We start from the raw sequence: 18,776 nt of genomic DNA on the forward strand, positions 1-18,776 counted from the left end.
CGTTTGTCGGCTATTTTTATTTTTTCTCTTTTCTTTTTTTTTCTCCTTTTCGTCGACACTGCGTAGCCTGATGACTGAAATTAACATTCCACGAGCGAGATAAACGCTCGTGCCGACAGGCCGATGTGTTATTATCGTATCATACGTAAATCATATAAGAAAGGCATTAGTTATTATTATTATTGTTATTATGGCGCGTTGCGCATCGTAACAAGATGAATACATCTCGTCAGGGAAATGAAATAATACACCGAAAAGGTTATTATTACGCGAAACGTATGTGTATACATACAGACGGTGTAGGTTTTCGGGTCGGTGGACGTTCCGTTGGCGTTTACGAGCGACAGATTATTTTTTTAATGGAGTATAGCAAGTACGATCGCCTTCGAGTCGCGTAAAAGTAATTTATGCACTCGAGGATGGTTGGGAAAACGGCTGGGTCGATTCGCACCATGCAAATGTGTATACACGTGTATGTATATGTACACTGTACAGCGATCTCTAAAACTTTGGCACACGGATCACGTTCCTTCGTACGTACGTCTAATCGACCGTAATAATTTTATAATTTCCTTTCCGGTACCTACGAGTTTAAATTTCTTCCTCGTCACTTTGTTATCGATTACAAAACGATCGGAAAAGAGAAGAAGAAAAAATGTATCGGTTCGGTGGAACGTTCGCGTTTTCAAACAACCGAGATACAGTGGCACGCGAAAGTATTCGAACGCTTACACTTAGAAATTTCAATTAATAAAAGGAAGTGTACTAAATGTTGAGGTGTACCATTTATTGAAACAATTTGGTATCTATAGCGAGGGGAAAGTGTGAAAATTACATCGGTAAAGTTTGAAAACCATTCGATAATATAGACAGGAATTATGATCCATTTATTACAAATATTCATGATAAGTGGCTCAATTAATAAAAGGAGGTGTACTAAAGGTTGAGGTGTACTATTTATTAAAACAATTTGGTATTTATAGTGAGGAGGAAGTCTGAAAATTATGTTGGTAAAATTTGAAAACGATTGAATAATATAGACAGGAGTTATGAATGTTTCTAATAATAAGTTTCTCACAGAAGTATTCGAACGCTTACACTTAGAAATTTCAATTAATAACACGAGGTGCATTAAACTAATTTGTGAAAACAATTTAGTATCTATAGCGAGGGGAAAGTGTGAAAATTACATCGGTAAAGTTTGAAAACCATTCGATAATATAGACAGGAATTATGATGCATTTATTATAAATATTCATGATAAGTGGCTCACTAAAGTATTCGAACGCTTACACTTAGAAATTTCAATTAATAAAACGAGGTGTGCTAAATTAATTTGTTAAAACAATTTGGTATCTATAGCGGGGGGAAAGTGTGGAAATTACATCGGTATAGTTTGAAAACGATTGAATAATATAGACAGGAGTTACGATACATTTATTAGAATCATTCATAAGTGTCTCACAGAAGCATTCGAACGCTTACATTTAGAAATTTCAAATAATAAAAGAAGGTGTACTAAATGTTGAGGTGTACTATTTATTGAAACAATTTGGTATCTATAGTGAGGGGAAAGTATGAAAATTACATCGGTAAAGTTTGAAAACGATTGAATAATATAGACAGGAGTTACGATACATTTATTAGAAACATTCGTGATAAGTGTCTCAGAAAAGTATTAAACGCTGTAACTCTGTTGATGGTTTTTCATCTTCCTTTGCACCTAATGTAAACATCATTGGTAAATGAAAATATTGATATGTTCGCTTGATGTTAGGACATCGTTTCCGTAACAGTAACGTAAAAATGTGCACAATAGTATTTAAAATGAATACCAAAAAATGTGAAAGAAAAGCGCGAAAGAGAAATAATATTCCGATTACGTATAACGAGATTGCCGGAATTGTGAACAGAAGTAAGTCCACAACAATTGCATATATGTGGTGTTCAAATACTTTCGTCAGTCACTTACAATGCGTGTTTCGATTAAATGTACCATAACTCCTATCTACGTTGTTCGATCCTTTTCAAATTTTACTCACATAATCTTAAGACTTGCATCTTCCTATTCACTTCTGCTTGTCTAAACAAATTACTTTAACGTACATCATTTCGGCCATTCAATTTCGCATATGTAAATGTTCAAATACTTTCGTCAGTCACTTACAATGCGTGTTTCGATTAAATGTATCATCTCACTTAATCTTGACTTCCATCTTCCTATCGACATCTGCTTGTCTAATCAAATTACTTTAGCATACATTATTTCGGCCATTCAATTTCGCATATGTAAGTGTTCAAATACTTTCGTCAGTCGCTAACAATGCTTGTTTAAGCTAAAAAATGTACCACAACTCCTATCTATGTTGTTCAATCCTTTTCAAATTTTACTCACATAATCTCAAGACTTGCATCTTCCTATTCACTTCTACTTGTCTAAGCAAATTACTTTAACGTACATTATTTCGGCCATTCAATTTCGCATATGTAAATGTTCAAATACTTTCGTCAGTCACTTACAATGCGTGTTTCGATTAAATGTATCATCTCACTTAATCTTGACTTCCATCTTCCTATCGACATCTGCTTGTCTAATCAAATTACTTTAGCATACATTATTTCGACCATTCAATTTCGCATACGTAAGTGTTCAAATACTTTCGTCAGTCGCTAACAATGCCTGTTTAAGCTAAAAAATGTATCACAACTCCTATCTATGTTGTTCAATCCTTTTCAAATTTTACCGACATAATCTCAAGATTTCCATCTTCCTATTCACTTCTACTTGTCTAAACAAATTACTTTAACGTACATTATTTCGGCCATTCAATTTCGCATATGTAAATGTTCAAATACTTTCGTCAGTTACTTACAATGCGTGTTTCGATTAAATGTATCATCTCACTTAATCTTGACTTCCATCTTCCTATCGACATCTGCTTGTCTAATCAAATTACTTTAGCATACATTATTTCGACCATTCAATTTCGCATACGTAAGTGTTCAAATACTTTCGTCAGTCGCTAACAATGCTTGTTTAAGCTAAAAAATGTACCACAACTCCTATCTATGTTGTTCAATCCTTTTCAAATTTTACCGACATAATCTCAAGATTTCCATCTTCCTATTCACTTCTACTTGTCTAAACAAATTACTTTAACGTACATCATTTCGGCCATTCAATTTCGCATATGTAAGTGTTCAAATACTTTCGTCAGTCACTTACAATGCGTATTTCTAATAAATGCCTCTCTAAACAAATTACTTTAACGTACATTATTTCAGCCATTCAATTTCGCATATGTAAGTGTTCAAATACTTTCGTCAGTCGCTAACAACGCTTGTTTAAGCTAACAAATGTACCATAACTCCTACCTACGTTGTTCGATCCTTTTCAAATTTTACCGACATAATCTCAAGACTTCCATCTTCATATCGACATCCGCTTGTCTAAGCAAATTACTTTAACGTACATTATTTCGGCCATTGAATTTCGTATACGTAAGCGTTCGAATATTTTCTTCAGCCACTGTACACGTCTATCGGTGTTATCGTCTCGTGTCGACAAGAGTTTTATATATCGTTCAATTTCTACGTAGGTACATTGGAAAGGAAGATCGTAAAGATACTTTATTTCCTCTATCGAAAGTTTGCGAAGAAACGAAAGTTTTGGAAAGGTCGTAGGTGTTTTTTGATTCTTCCATGTGATTTATGTGTGACGTTTTACGAATGTTTACATCGCGCAGAAAATTCCTTTTTCTTTTTCGAGATATATACATACGTTCATCGAGTAACAACTTTCACCCGATCCACGCGCCTAGGTATCCGCGTTTACTTTATTCGTATTTTTATCGACGTACGTGAAATACGAAAGCTTCGTTCCGTTTTCTTCGCTCATCGCGACACACAGCTAATGGAAAATTCGATAGTCCTCAAGTAGATGCAGACGTTTCGCCGACGTCCGTCGATGGCAAACACGGACATGGACACGAAACCAGCCATCATCAGATTCAAGAACTGGAGGAAAGCGCAGGACAGACTGTTACGGATCTCAATAGCCGAGGAAGGCCGAGGTAAATCGTCCTTTTAATCCTTTTTTATTCGCGCGAAATACTTTGCGAGGTTGAAAAGCGAGTTGCTGCGGTTTACGCTCCTTGTTATGGGAAAAGTTTCTTTCGTTTTATAAGAAAATAATATACGCACGATGTTTTTTATTTTATGTTAGTTTATTGAATTACGCACGAACGTAATAATATGTATAGTATGGAAATAGAAGGAAATGGATCATAGCTAATTCGATGAAGTAATATAAAACAGAAATTGTTGTTCGTCTATCATCGCCTTGTGAAACGAAAGAAACTTTTTGGACAACCTAATACGTAATAAAAAGAAAAAAAAGAAAAGAGGGAAACTTTGTTTTTCGATTCCGAATTTTACCAATAATTCTGTTGGGTTGGCAACTTGCTAATTATTCCAATAATCGCGTTAGTAATCGATCGATTTGGACGGAAAGAAAATTTGGTAATCTCCTTTTATTTTACTCGCGACCCATAAATTCGCGACTCTGAGATATCGAAATCATCGTTTGCTCGAAATACGAGTTTTGCGTATGAAATAATTCGTTAACAAATCACGAGCGTTCACGCGTTTACGGGAAATTTAAAAGCACAAAGATATCGTTGATGCTGTATATACTGGAAAGCAAAAACAGCTGTCAAAAAACCAGGTGACAACGATAATCGGCGATGGTAGCGACGCGGAAACTCTCTCGGCCCCAGTTGTCCGAACGTTTCCCTCGAGAAACGATTTTTCCGCTATGACGCGCCTGCAGCCTCGAGGTGGGACGTGCGCGGTGAAACCCTTTTAACGATCATTTTCGCGTAAAACTGGCGGCGCTGGCAACGAAACAGTCGCTTTTAAATAAGCGACAAAAAGGACTCTTCGCCGGGAGAAACTGGTTCGTTCCGCGTGTCTCGCGGACTGTTGCGCGGACGAGAAAAAAGCGAACTTGTTTGGTACGTCGCTGAAACGCCGCGAGTCGATTACCGTTATTGAATTTCATTAAACGCGTCGCGCGCTAGAGCCACCGGTGGAAGAGAAGCGCGGGGCACGTTCTCTCTCTATGCATAATATGCGTGTAAGGTGGCACGCAGCCGCTTGTATAAATCGCCGTCCCAAGGTGTGGTTCGGAATGCAGTTAGGTGGAAAAGAACGTTAACGAAAGGCCTGTATCGCCGATGTAATTATCGGCGTCGAGCATCCGATTTCCATACGTTTCTCTAACGCGCCACATCTGCAACGCCTAACGAGAAATTAATTACGAATCGATTAACGGAGAACCGGGTAGAATCGCGAACGCGGAGGGATGTCGTTGAATCGCGGCGAATTTTGTAGAATCGTGCGGAGAGAAAGGGACGCGGTCGAGGAGAAAATTATCTTCTCTTTGCCCGTTTCCGTATCACGAGCTCCGAGCTGTAGGGCGATCGGACGTTATCGCGTGACATTCTCGTTCGACGGTCGACCGAGAGACCGTCTCTTCGAGTAGTCGAAAGAAACGTTGACGGAGAAAGCTTGAGCGAATCTGTTAAAAACGAGCGGACCGTCGATATCTGTTGCAGCCGAGGCCGCAGGAAGTCGCGATGGAAGCTCAAGTTTCATCACCAGGCGCTGCCACCGGAGTACCTTGACCACTACGAGGCGTCCCTTGCTCAAGAGGCTTTAAACTCGTCGCCGACGCGGCTAACGGAACCGACGATTCCGAGCCCGGCGCCAACCAGCTCCACCTCGACGCCGAGTCCCATCGCCGACGTGCACGGCTGGCTGCAGCGGATCGCCGCGATGCAACAAGAGCTGTGTCCGCGGATCTCGTCGTCGCAATGCTCGCCCGTAAATTCGTGCCAAGCGTCGGGCTCCAGGAGGTCGGTGATCACGTCCACCTCCACGCACGCGTTGAACGCGGGCCACCATAATCATAACCACGGTCACGGTCAGCAGCAACAGCCGCTGTCTCAAGGAACCGGCAGGCCGCCGATGAAATACTCGGATCTGCCTTACATGGGCGAGATCACGCTGGACAACAGCAAGCCGCGACGCGGTAGGAAACCGAAGAAAGCCGACATTTGCCATTTGATCTACAAGAATTACGGCACCATACTACCCGGCACTCCTGGCCACGAGGAGAGAAGGCTGTCGCCGAGGGACAAGCTGGACTGCCGCGAGAGGATCTCGCCGCAGATGCCGTTCCAACGAACCGACGTTCAGAATAGAATCAGTAGCCTGTTGGAGAAACGATTGACCCAGGAGTCTCGACGAAGCTTCGGCGCGATGGAAAACTCGAGGGAGCAGGACGAGCCGTTGAATCTCTGCATCAGAGACTTGAACCAGCTGAAAATCAGGCTACTGCGAAAACACGGCAACGTGTACGAGTCCGGGCAGGTGAAGAGCGAGACGTCCAGCGACGGAGAAGAGATCGAGTGTATAGGCGCCACGTTCCCTTCGGAACCGGGCTACCGTTCGCTGGATCATCTCGGTCACACCACCGGCAACAACGTCAATCACAACAACAACGTGATCGAGCCGGTGTTGGGTGGCAATCCCGGATTCGTGTACTGGCCGAACGCCGGAGTCTTTATCCATCCGATGGCGTTGCAATCGCAGCTACTCTACTACCAAAAGATGGCACAGAACGACAAATGTTATCCCCGAGGTTTGGACCAGCATCCGAAGGAGCAGAAGATCGTCCCTAAATCGATATACTCTATGATGGAGACGAAGAGTCCGCCTCTGTTGCCAGCCGCGGTCCAACCAGCCTCTCAAACGTCCACCGTGCCGCCTCCTGTCTCGCCCAGACCGAAGAGGAACGCGTCCGTGGTTCAAGCCCAGGGACAGCCGACGAAGAGGAAACGATCCGCCATATTCATCCCGCCCATGCCATCGGAGAACAACAACAATCCAGCGACGGAAGTGAGCATATGCAAATTTAAATTCACCGGAGGTGCGAAGCCCAGTCTACAGGAGAAGAAGAGCCTGTCGGTGGATTCAGGTGGCAACTTTAGATACTACAGCGGCACCGGGGACAAAAGTATGCGCGGCTACGAGTTCTTTCCGCGAGAAGCGCTTCAACAGTCGGCAGGGCAATCGGGTTCCTCGACGGGAGCTTTCCTGAACGCCGCCGGCGAGAGGATTCAGCCGACAGCCTGCCAGAGGAGCGGCAATCAGGAGGAAGGTCGCCGCAAGAGGAAGACTCGAAAGTCTCTACAGAGGGAGAAGCTGGAGCAAACGTTCAAGGAGAAAGGATTTCTCATACAGACGCAGCAGCTGGAGTCAGCCGAGGGCGCTACTTACTGCAAGTTCCGGCAGCTTAGGAAATTCACCAGGTATCTGTTTAGAAGCTGGAAGGACTATCTTCCGGGGAATGTGCGCGAGCTGACGGGTGCGCCGGACAACGAAATGGCCGACGGAGACGCGGAGAGCGACACGAACGTGTTACCCTCGCCGGTCCCTCGTCCCAATATGGTGGACGTTCCGGCTGGCTTCGTCGACGAGCATCGCGCTCTGCCTCTGACGTGAAACGTTGAAATTGCTCCCCGAGGCGGTCGGACGATTCCAACTTGACGCTACTTTTGCCACGGTTGCGTGCCGCGTTCCGGCTCTGCGGAGTACGCGACGCTTCCCGATGTCCAGCGGATATCGATCGGTTCAACGATCGTTCTTTTTCTTGCCAGTGCTCGAAGCGAAGAACGGCCAGCATATTGTACATAGATCTTGAAGGACGACGGTAGAGCGGTTCTGTGGCGATCGATCTCGATGTAAAGAACAGCCAAATGGTCGAGAGGAGTTCTTCCTCCGAGCGAGTTTCGTATGTCCGTGTTTCGTATCCGATGATCGCGCAAAGTATCAGCTAACGAAACGAAACTTTGGTGAACGATAAACCGCGTATTGCAGGATGATATTCCTTAAGCCGTGAAACATGTAACGATACGTTGCCGATGAGCTTTGGCTGGCGGAAATGTAACAAGAATTAAAAGCGGAAGAAACGTTTAGATCCCAAGGAGGAAATCGATCTTCGAAATTAACGGATAGGAAAATGTCTGCGATTGTAAAACGCGATTGTTAAATCTACTCGAAGCAGGTGAACGTTGCTGGTCGCCTAATTCATCGAGTTTGTTGGTTCAGCAACGTCTCCTTTTCGTTTCTCCTGCATTTTCTAGCCATTCGTCGATCACGCATCACTCTGTATCGCAATGCCTGTTACAAGTCTCGATCGTTGTTGCTAACATCATAGCGTTTATTGCATTCGTCGCTGTTAAACTGCCTTGTTACGGTGTTTTTAAGAAACCTAATTAGCGCACAGTAAAAATAGCCAATCGATTAGGATTTAGAGCGCGGTTTTAACGCGTTAACCTGTTACACGATTCTCCTAATAATTCGTCTCTCAGGTTACCGATGTTTTCAATGTTCATCCGCCTTTCGCTTGATTATGCTTGTTTCAAATTATCTAAAAGTCATTGGTCGATTCTTCGATGAATCGTCGCCGGACGATTTAGCGTTTGGAAAATCGAGAACGCGGTTGCGTACGTTCGCGATATTCAAAAGACTCGATCGACGTCGTCTCTTCTTCATCGAATTTATGATCTTGGCTAAAGAAGTTGCCGATTAAGAAACGTAACAAAGGTAACAGGTTAAACGCGAAAGACAATCGCGTGGCTTTCACTCTGCGCTCGCGATCAACGACAGCTGACTGTTAACGTCACGGCGGTTCGGTATGGAGACTTTGTGGCAGTTCTCGCGGCTGTTGAAAACTTCCTCTATCAAACTTTCCCTTTGTATCTTTTTCTTATCGAAGGACGACGCGCGCGTTGCTAAATATCGCACACGGATATCGAGATTTCGTTGCTACCGCCTTACGCCAAGGCGGAGAGAAAGAGCGAGAGCGCAAGAGAGAAGAGACAGCGGCGTGGTATCGTCGCGTAACGTGATTTAATAATAATGTTAATTCGATCGTAGCTCGTGCCAAAGATGGGAGACTGGAATGTACATAGCGCTGAAAGAACGTGTTTGTCGTAGTTAACCAAAGAGCGTGGTTTCGTGCTCGCCGATTAGAAGCGGATTAGAAGCGGATTAGAAGCGGATGTAATCTTCGTGTTAAGAAACGAGAGGCGTGACGCGATAAATTCAGCTTTCTAGCTGCCCCGACCATGGCCGAGGCGAGACTTTCTTCTTCGGCTTTCGATTTTGCGATACGTTTCGCGAGGCTTGTACGCTTCCAGGAACAGACAGCAAGAACGAGAGGCAATGAGATCGGGCAAAGAAGAGAATAAATATACGTAGGTTGAGAGAGAGAGAGAGCGAGACTCGGGATGGGGAATAATCTCGAAGGAAGAAACAGAATAACGAGAACGAGAGTGAAAGAAGAGGAAACGGGAAAGCCCGTTCTAACTATACGATTATCGTGATTATTTTTTAATCGTAAATTACTCGCCAATCTTATTTAATAACGCCTAACGAAATCTAGTCTTATTTATACTCTTTGTTAAATCAAAAGTCGTGTTTTTTTCTTTATTATTATTATTATTATTATTATTATTATTATTATTATTATTATTATTATTATAGATGACGGTTTATTTATACATGTACATACATAGTCGTACATAGTTTGTGTCGGTGAGTGGCGTTTATGGAGACGTAATCGAATGGAAGGAAACGTGTAAACGTTGGTGGAAACATGTAATCGAATGCGTCGATCGAAAGGACGGAGATCGTCGCGTTGGCGCCTCGTACACGTCCGAAGAAAACGATAGGAGAAGGTTGGAAACGAGAATGAGAAACGATCAGTACCTGAGACTCGCGGCGCCTCCTTCGATGGGACGTGCTTTCGTCGACTTTTCGCTTTCACGATGCCCCGTTTGCGGATATCCCACGTGTTCGTAGCGATTTAAACGAGTTCGTAAACGCGCCGATGGGTCTCCGTTGTTGGAGGAGAAACTGCGCGTCGAAAACGACGACGACAAGCGACGGAACGAGGGAAAATGCAACAGGAACCGCCGTCCTATACCCGTGTCGTTATTATCCTGTGCAGCGACAAGCAAAACTATTTTGTACGTATTGCCGGTAGCGAGCAGATCGGTTCTTATAATCTGTAATAATAAAACGTAATCGTCACTGATCTTTCTGCTTGTTGATTTTTAGCAACGACAAGTTGTGAACGGACCAGCGTGCTACTCCTCCCCAACGATTTGCAAGTTGTTCAGTTTGCGTCTCGTTACTCCCGCGCGTGCTCCATCCTTTCTCCCACGTGTATCATCCTCTACCGTGAAAAGGACGATTTGCGAAAAAGGCGAGAAGCTTGTTCGATTAAATTCAGGAAGATGCGTGGGGTCGATCACGTTCGGAGTAGAAGAGTCGCAAGCGCCAGAAGGTTGACGATATAAATCTGTTCATTTTATGTACTTATTTGCCGATTTACTACGATCATCTTCTTCTTCTTTTTCGTTCTGACGAATTCTTCTCGACGATTCGTTGGTATTCGAAACTAGCTGCAAAGTAATTACCACGTTAGCACTTTGCCGATCATTGTTGTACTTTGCCGGTATTCAATCTCGTCTCGTCTATTTCTTCGTTGGTGGACCATAGATTCACGCGGCGTAAATTTTCAATTTTCAAGCTTTTAGTTTCCCATACGCTCGACACCGAACGAGAAAGTCTCGAGAAAGATTCCCGTCGTACGACGATCGTTGGAAAACTGTACTTGTACGAAGCACCAGGTAAACCATTTGCATCCAAGCGCGGATTATTACGCAATCGGACGACTGTCTTCTATCACCAAACGCGGATTATTAGGCGCGCTGCGACTGCTTTTTATTTCAGTCGCAAAGTATTTTTCGGACGTGAGGGGTCGCGTTTGACCCGTTTGTCAGCATCTCGCCTATATCGGCTTATTATTTTCCAAACAAACCTTACTTTCGTTGTGAAAATCTTCTTACCCTATAACTGAAAACCGCGAGGTCAACGTCGCCTGTTTATGGTCTGCCTTCGTCCCAGTCTTTTGTCTATACGCTGTCGATCGCTTCAGTGTTTTAGTAGAGTTTTCTTACAAGTGGTGGCCTTCAACAAAAAATATTATTTACTAAAATATCGATGGGAGTACCTAGCAGAGAGCGCTTGGTACTGGCACGCGTGGCCTGACGGAGATTTCAGCGAAAACCCGCGTGGCCTGACGGAGATTTCAGTGAAAACCCGCGTGGCCTGACGGAGATTTCAAGGAAAACTCGCGTAACCTGACGGAGATTTCAGTGAAAACCCGCGTGGCAGTCAAAGTGTTAATCTTTCGCACTCGAAAGGTGACTCTCACCCACCACGGCGTTCCTGCTGCGCCTCCAGTGGCGAGCGAGGAGCGACAGTCCCTGTTTATGTTAGATTTCGACATCTGCGATTGACGAGAGTGCAATATTGGTTGGTAAATTGGTTCCTTAGTTCTTTATGTTCTTCGTTAGGAAGTGTAAAGTGTTAGACTTTAAAATGCAGATAAAATATTTAATCCCGTATACCTTCGAAACTATGGTTCCGACAACGTCCGCAAAGTTAGTTTGGATTCGACGATCATGGCAAAAGTATTATAGTTTAAAAACCCTTAAAAAATAGTATTCGAAAGTGAAATTAACTGAAACGAAGATGCACTTGATTTTGAACTGTTGAAAAACGAGATCGATTATATCGAGGAACGCATGTTGGCGAATGCTTTGTAAATTATCATAAAACAAAAATACAGAAATTAACATTACAAACTCATATTTCCAAACGTGCAAATATAGATAAATCATTAGAATATAATTTTTTTTTGTAAGTTAATTTCTATATAAAATCAATTTACGCCAGCTGTAAGACACGCGTCACGTATACGCTAAATCATCCGGAGTAGCTGCTACGCTCCACTGAAAAAGTCCCTCGAGTGCAAAGGGTTAAATAGGGCCATGATGCAAATGTGGTAAGAAGATGCAACGTTCTCACCTGGCGACGCGACTGTATCGTAATGGCGGTAATTCGGCGCCGAGTATGTCGCCAACTCCGTAATACGTATTTGTATACGCATAAATATTTGTTACGATTGTCGAAGATAATTGCCGAGAGAAGCCTAATTAACACGTTGACTGCCACGACACCCGTATTCGGGTGTCAGCAAAGTTTCTGGTCAGGCCACAAAACCCATATTCGGATGTCGCTTATTTCACTACTTGCGAAGGATCGTCGTAGGTATTTGAAAAGATATTCCATAATAATAAAACTGTTGAATTGTTATAAAAGTAATACGAAAATGGTTTGTTGTAAAAGTAATACGAAAATGGTTTATTAAAAAAAACTATTTAGCATGTAAAACTTTAAAGCATTCTATACATAGCTGAGGTTGGTCGGGACAATTTGATCAATAAGTTGTTGTTTTCTTCAAATTCTTTTATGCCTTTGTTCGGTCCATTCGACGTCTTCTATTTGCATGCGCGTCTAATGCTTCTTCCGGAATCATAAGCCTCGTAAAAGCTTTCTTTTTCACTGCTATCTGACTCGCTAAGAAATAAGTTTTCAATTTTTCTTTTCGACATTGTAACGAATTAGGGCAGAGATTTTAAGTTATACCGTTCGTTGCTCGGCCAAGATTCGAACTGATTTCGTAGAAAGTGGAGAAATGAGAAACAAATGCGAAGCAATGGAAACGAAAGAAACGAGAGGTAAGACCACCAGTTGAGCGACTCGCATCGTGAAAATATCGATGGGAGCACCGAGCAGAGAACGCTTGGTACTGCAGCACGCGTGGCCTGACGGAGATTTTTTTGAAAACAGGCCTGGCAGTCAACGTGTTAAACGTTCGCTGAACGATTCATTGATACATCGATCGAGGATCCATATACATCGCGACCGCGATGCAGCTCGCTTGAACAGATAAGTACGTGTTACGTGTATTGTACACGCGTGCACGACGTATACACGCGGAGAAGGCATAAGGATGCGTGTGCAGTGTGCACGCACTGGTTGGTCTCAGGTCGATGCGTACAGCCAGCCATTCATGCATACGCCCATTCATACGTCTCTCCGGCTCACCTTGAACACTTTTTATCGTCGGTCGATGTGGACGTGGTTGCGGCGTGGCGCGGCGCGACGCGACGCGCTTCAGCGCTCCAACCGCGCGTCTTCGTACGCAGCTTAAACTCGCGCATTTGCAAATTTTATAAACTCGTTAGGCAAGGTCGTTACACTTTGACTCGAATTTTCTTTCACATCCGACGCTTCCAGCGGCGCGTTCGTCCAGAGGATCTCGTCGAGACAAAGCGTTTCGGTAAAAGACGATCGACGTGCGAAACTCGGAATGCTAATTTTGTCGATGTCGGAGGGGAACGTGGAGATTCAAAGATTCGACGATCTCAGGGATAAAAGTGTAGAAATTTTTCGTCTGATTGAATTTTTGCCGCTTTAGAATCTGTTCATCGCGCGGCTATAATTCCACGATATTTTCGTCTCGGGCGAAACGTAGCGATTCGTTCGCCAATTTTGTTGCTACATATTTTTCCTAGCGGCTCGAGACGAAACGTTTCGCTAAGAGACGATCGACGTGCGAAACTCGGAATGCTAATTTTGTCGATGTCGGAGGGGAACGTGGAGATTCAAAGATTCGACGATCTCAGGGAGAAAAGTGTAGAAATTGTTCGTCTGATTGAATTTTTGCCGCTTTAGAATCTGTGCATCGCGCGGCTATAATTCCACGATATTTTCGTCTCGGAGGAAACGTAGCGCTTCGTTCGCGAATTTTGTTTGTAGATATTTTTCCTAGCGACAGGATGCGACGATCGTCTTTCTCGTGCCACTTACACCGTGTGCTTAGTTTGCGAACGAACACGAGCGAAGAAAATTTGACGTGCAACTGCTCGAAGCGAAAAGGCGTCGTCGTCGTCGTCGTCGCCATTCTTCTTCGTGTCGTCGTTGTGGAGCGTGGCGCGCACAATGACTGCAGGTTTCCTAATACGGTCTCGTCGCGGAACTCGATGAAAAAAAGAGGAATTTTGGCCACCACCGGGGGCCTGGGAAGCAACGTCCCGCGTTAGATGCTGCCGGCACAGAAATTTAATAATCGACCACCGTTCTCTCTTCGTAACTTTGCCTTCCTCCGGCTACTCGAGCTTCTCGCTTCTTGATAGAAAAGGGAAAACGATTCAGCTAGACGAATACTCGACCTTCGCATTTTCATTCAGCCGCGCTACTGTAGCTCTTCGACGTTAAGAAATCTCTTCACGATGTGGACAAAACCTGGAGAACGTGCTATCGCTATTCCTCGTTCCGACTTTACAACAAATTCCTTTCGTTCGCTAAAACGACAGCGAAATTGAAATTGAAACGTAAAAGTCCGCACGAGGATCGTGGCAAAGACGAAGACTCGAGTTCGGTAGATCGATGCGAGAAGACATACGACAAAACGGTACGGAAGCGAGAAATTGATAAGAAGAATAAAAGGAAGCGCGTAGAAAAGAAGATAGCAAGATAAAGTGGAAGCCTGTGAGGCGAAAGTTATTGGATCGGTGCGTCGATAAATCGTGGAAAGAGCGCAGGAACGTTCGTTCGGTCGTCGAGACAGACGAATTTGCTTCGTCTCTGTTCCTCCGAACGTCCGCAACTTTCAAAGATACGCGTTCTCCGAAATTCTGAGATTACGAGATACAAAGAGAAGAGAAGTGGAAACGCGTACCCTTTCTTTGCGTTTCCTCGCGTTCGGGTCGGCGAGTGCCTTATACGGCAAAAAGATAAGAAGTTCGCGCGTCCAGTAAATCTGCGATTTAAGGTGAGTCGGTGGCCGCTGAGACGCCGAGGAGATTGCGAGCGCGGAATTGCATCGAGCGTGAAGCGTGAAGCGAGCGAGCAAGATCGGATAGAGCGGGCTGCTGCGGCCGGTTCGGTCGAAGAAAGACAGGTTCGCGGTGCACGGACAGGTTCGTTCGCGAAAAACTTCAATTTGTCTCGCACGCTCCCCTATCCCGCCGCCGGGATATCTCCGCTGACTTGGCTGGATAACGCGTGCGCGCACGCGCTCTTCCAACGAAACGAGATTGCCGCGCGTGTAGGAGTTAACGTTCTTTGAAATTACCAGTTTCTAAGGGAGTTTAATCGTCGGTTTGCTCGAGCTTTGCGCCAGGTTCACCGAGGGTGGCGAAAGAAATTTTATTTCCTTCGAATATGAGTCTGTGCGGCAAGGTCGTAGGTCGCGAGGTAAATTATCGGGACGAATGAAATATTAGATTTCCGACTAAAGGTAAATTCGCCACCTTGTCGTTTACTCTAAAATTTATTACCAATGCGAAGTTCGATTTATTTCGCTGAAAATACCACCGCTCGCCTCTGGAAAAATTGATAAGTTTCACCTGCGATACTTGGATTCTGCGGAATGCGTGGCGCGTCTCGCCTAATTATGGGCAAGCGCCGATTTACGGACTTTGTCTTAGTTTTGGCTACGCGTTACGTAAACGTACTGAGGTGGTTGTTGGTGAAGATGCAAGAAATACTCTCGATATTCAACAAAAAAGGTTTATTAAGCTATTAACAATCGACAGTGAACAATTTACGATCAACAATTAACGATCAACGATCGAGAGTTAATATTCACGTATCTCGGCTTGTGTTCGCTTCGCTATGACGCTAAACCTTTCGCACTTCGCAGCTCGGGCCAGAATGAATCTTTGGTTCGAAACCAAGCGGATTCTTCTCTTTGTTGCCCCTCGATATCCCTACTATGCACGCGTTTATTAGATGTCCGCGACAGTTGCCGCATTCTTCCGAATATTCGACGAAAGAACCGTAAGGATATCGATGGTACATCAGGCGCGTCGGCCTTACGCTTCAAAGGTATAGCGCTTTGCGTCGCGAAGCCGTTGGAATGTTCCGTGGTCGAGTGCCGCCGCAGTACCCACGCGGAAAATCGGTTTTCTCGAGAACCAAACTTCCGATAAAAAGACGTTGCTCTGTACTTTTGCTTCATATTCCCAAAGGGAATCGCGTCTTGTCTAAAATCGGACTTCTTCGTTTACCAACTAACGTACTTTTTGGTGCCGCGACTGTATCCTAAATCTCCTTTTCTCCGATCATCGTCCGATCGAAAACTTTCACGCTATAAACCTTCCTTATCGTCCGGCTGGAACAACCGTAATCGAACAGAGTTTACACTCGTTACTGGCGTATCCCGAACGCGTTCTCCGTATTCATACTGCGTGTACGTGTTCGTTCTGCACCATAGACACGCTTGGTTTTTATATGGTGTCGGTGCAGCGCGTTCTCTGCAATTATATTCGTCCGAATGGCAGCCGAGTGCTCGCCACGAGGCGTGGGCGGAGTCAAGCGATTTTAAACAACCGCCTGTAAGCATTAATTAAAGGGAGCCAAGAGGCTCGTTGCCGATGCACGACGACTCCATACAAGGTGGCTGGTCTTAATTTGGCATTCGCGAAATAGTAACACCGGTGCCGCTTAACGCGTACATTGTGCTGTCCGCCGCGACGTAGCCTACCCGATAATTAATTAACCGTATTTCATCGAACGCTTGCATTTACGCGATTCAGCTTCCACTCGTTTGGCTATCGAACCCGTCGAATTATCGTCGCGTTGATCGAGAAACGCCTGTTTCGCGTTTTAAGCGTCTCGCGCGAGATCGACCTGTCGTTACAGGGGTACGGCGTTGCTTCTGCCAGGTGTTGGTAAATGCTAGTCTCTGATTTATCGAGTCGTTTATACAGTTGTCTACGTTCGTGCGCGAGCATCCTGGCTCCTCTTACGCTTACGCGTCGGTACTGTGAAAAACATTATTTTAATTTCGCTCGTTCTATTTCTACGCTATCACGTCCACTTTGCTATTTCTGGTTATACGTTTTACCGTATTAGATATCCTAAGAAAGAAAAAAAGAAAAGTAGAAGATCCGCCGCTATCTTTACGAACAACGATGCTCTGCCGCTGTCGTCGATTTTATTCGCTTTTAATCAAACGACTATCGTTTCCCCGAAGTCATCGTTGACACTTTGACTGTCACGTTGGTCATTGGTGACCCGAGCGCTTCAACTTGTTACAATCGTAACAATTGTGTGAAAATTGACCGTTAGGGCATTTTGAATATAACCGATAAATAGAAGATACTTTGATATCATCGATAAACAAAAATGAGAAGAGATCTTGCATCTGACGGTGCTCTGTGTTAGAACACTTTAAACATAAATGTGGCTCGTCGATACAATCTGGACGATAGGTGGTCACCTTTTTGGTCCGATTCTTAGCTATTTTTCATCCTAACTGTTTGACATTTTTTTTATACCACTCTCTGCAAAATTTTCCTGCCAGATACGCTCGCCCTTCTTCCTTCCGCGTTTCGTGTCGCGATCTTTGTCGAATAGGTATATTTCACGGCTCTGGCGAACGGCACTGTGTAAGGTGCATCGCGAGTGCCATTCTAAAATCCGATACCTTGATTTTGGTTTTTCCTGCTTGTTTATGGAGTATCATCGCGTTTGAAATCGACGTATCTAACGATAACTCTAAAGCTAATTTTATGCGCCACTCGAGGGTTCTTCTATGTGGTGTAGAATATGCCATCGTTCGATCTGATAAATCTACAGCACATTTTCCTCCGTTGTGATCTACCACTACCATTGGTTTATCACGAACATAATTTTTTTACCTCTACCATTTCAGTCGAATGTCTCGTCGAAATTATAAAAATAATCGTAATATCGTTTACTAATACCTTCTACGCGTTTCAACGATATATTCTGCACGTTTTGCATACGACGAAATATAGAGTGCGAGTGGTTCGTTGAAATAAACGAAGCCTTGTTACGATACGTCGCTATCAACTGTTACCAAGGCGCCACGGTGGTCATCCGTGACCACCAACAAGATACACGTTCCCTTGGAGAAGAACGTTGTCTAACATCGTCAATTTATTATTATTTTACCATTTTATGTTCTGAATAATAAAAATACTCCCGTGGCGTGCTGAGCGAAACGCGTGATTTCGGCGTGGCAGTCAAAGTGCCAAAAGAACGAGTTCCCTTCTCGCGTCAAATCTCGATCGGAGAATTCTTCCCTGCTCTGCCTGAACGACTCAATTAAGACCTGTGAACTTTTACCTGCTCCCTTTGACAATCCACCTACGAAACGAACCGAAATCGATCGACCGGGAAGAACGCCGCGAGAACGAGATGTTACGTAAGACGCTCTCCTTTTACCAGCCTGGTAAAACGGTGACACACGGCGGCAAGCCGATAATTCCGGCCGATTAAGATGCACCATGCGGAGACGTGCTCGCACAATTCACGTAATTCGCGCAATTAACCCCTTAGAGCCGCATTCCCGGCCGTTCGTCGGCATCCGGTACGTCGTTCGTTCATCGTTGTTTCGTCGAGGAACGGGTTCATGAATGAACCCGGCCGTGGTTCGGCAAAAAGCCTGCTTCCCTCTTTCTTCCCTACGTCCCTCCTCTCCTTCTTCGTCTAACCGTCGCTCTGTTTCTCTCTTCGCCGTGCAGCGACAGGCAGAGCGTAGAAACTGGTATCGGCACAATGCCGTCGGAATACGCTATTGGGCCGCCTCTATTCGTTCGGCCGCTATTTCAACCTGCGCCCGCGGCCCAAGGCAAGAAACAGACGCCACCGGAAATCATCATTCTCCCCGGGTAGGTTTAATCGAAGGGAAAACCGGAATACGCCGCAGCTTGACTGACAACAGGAGCAACCTGTCCATGGTCGTTCGACCAGGA

General features: G+C 44.6%; 1 protein-coding gene across 6 annotated transcripts in view; it reads left to right on the forward strand.

Annotated features, from left to right (window-relative positions):
* The window catches only part of LOC122573250, a 62,036-nt gene extending 51,868 nt beyond the window's left edge, over nucleotides 1-10,168 (forward strand). For all 6 annotated transcript variants that reach the window (XM_043739353.1, XM_043739354.1, XM_043739352.1 and 3 more), the window contains exons 3-4: nucleotides 3,930-4,073; nucleotides 5,619-10,168. In XM_043739353.1, coding sequence (XP_043595288.1) covers nucleotides 3,930-4,073; nucleotides 5,619-7,569 — 2,095 coding nt within the window. In that variant the 3' untranslated portion in view covers nucleotides 7,570-10,168. The remainder of the gene's footprint in view (nucleotides 1-3,929; nucleotides 4,074-5,618) is intronic.
* The last annotated feature ends 8,608 nt before the right edge of the window (nucleotides 10,169-18,776 follow it).

The sequence above is a fragment of the Bombus pyrosoma genome, linkage group LG11 (assembly GCF_014825855.1).
Source record: "Bombus pyrosoma isolate SC7728 linkage group LG11, ASM1482585v1, whole genome shotgun sequence".
NCBI lineage: Eukaryota > Metazoa > Arthropoda > Insecta > Hymenoptera > Apidae > Bombus > Bombus pyrosoma.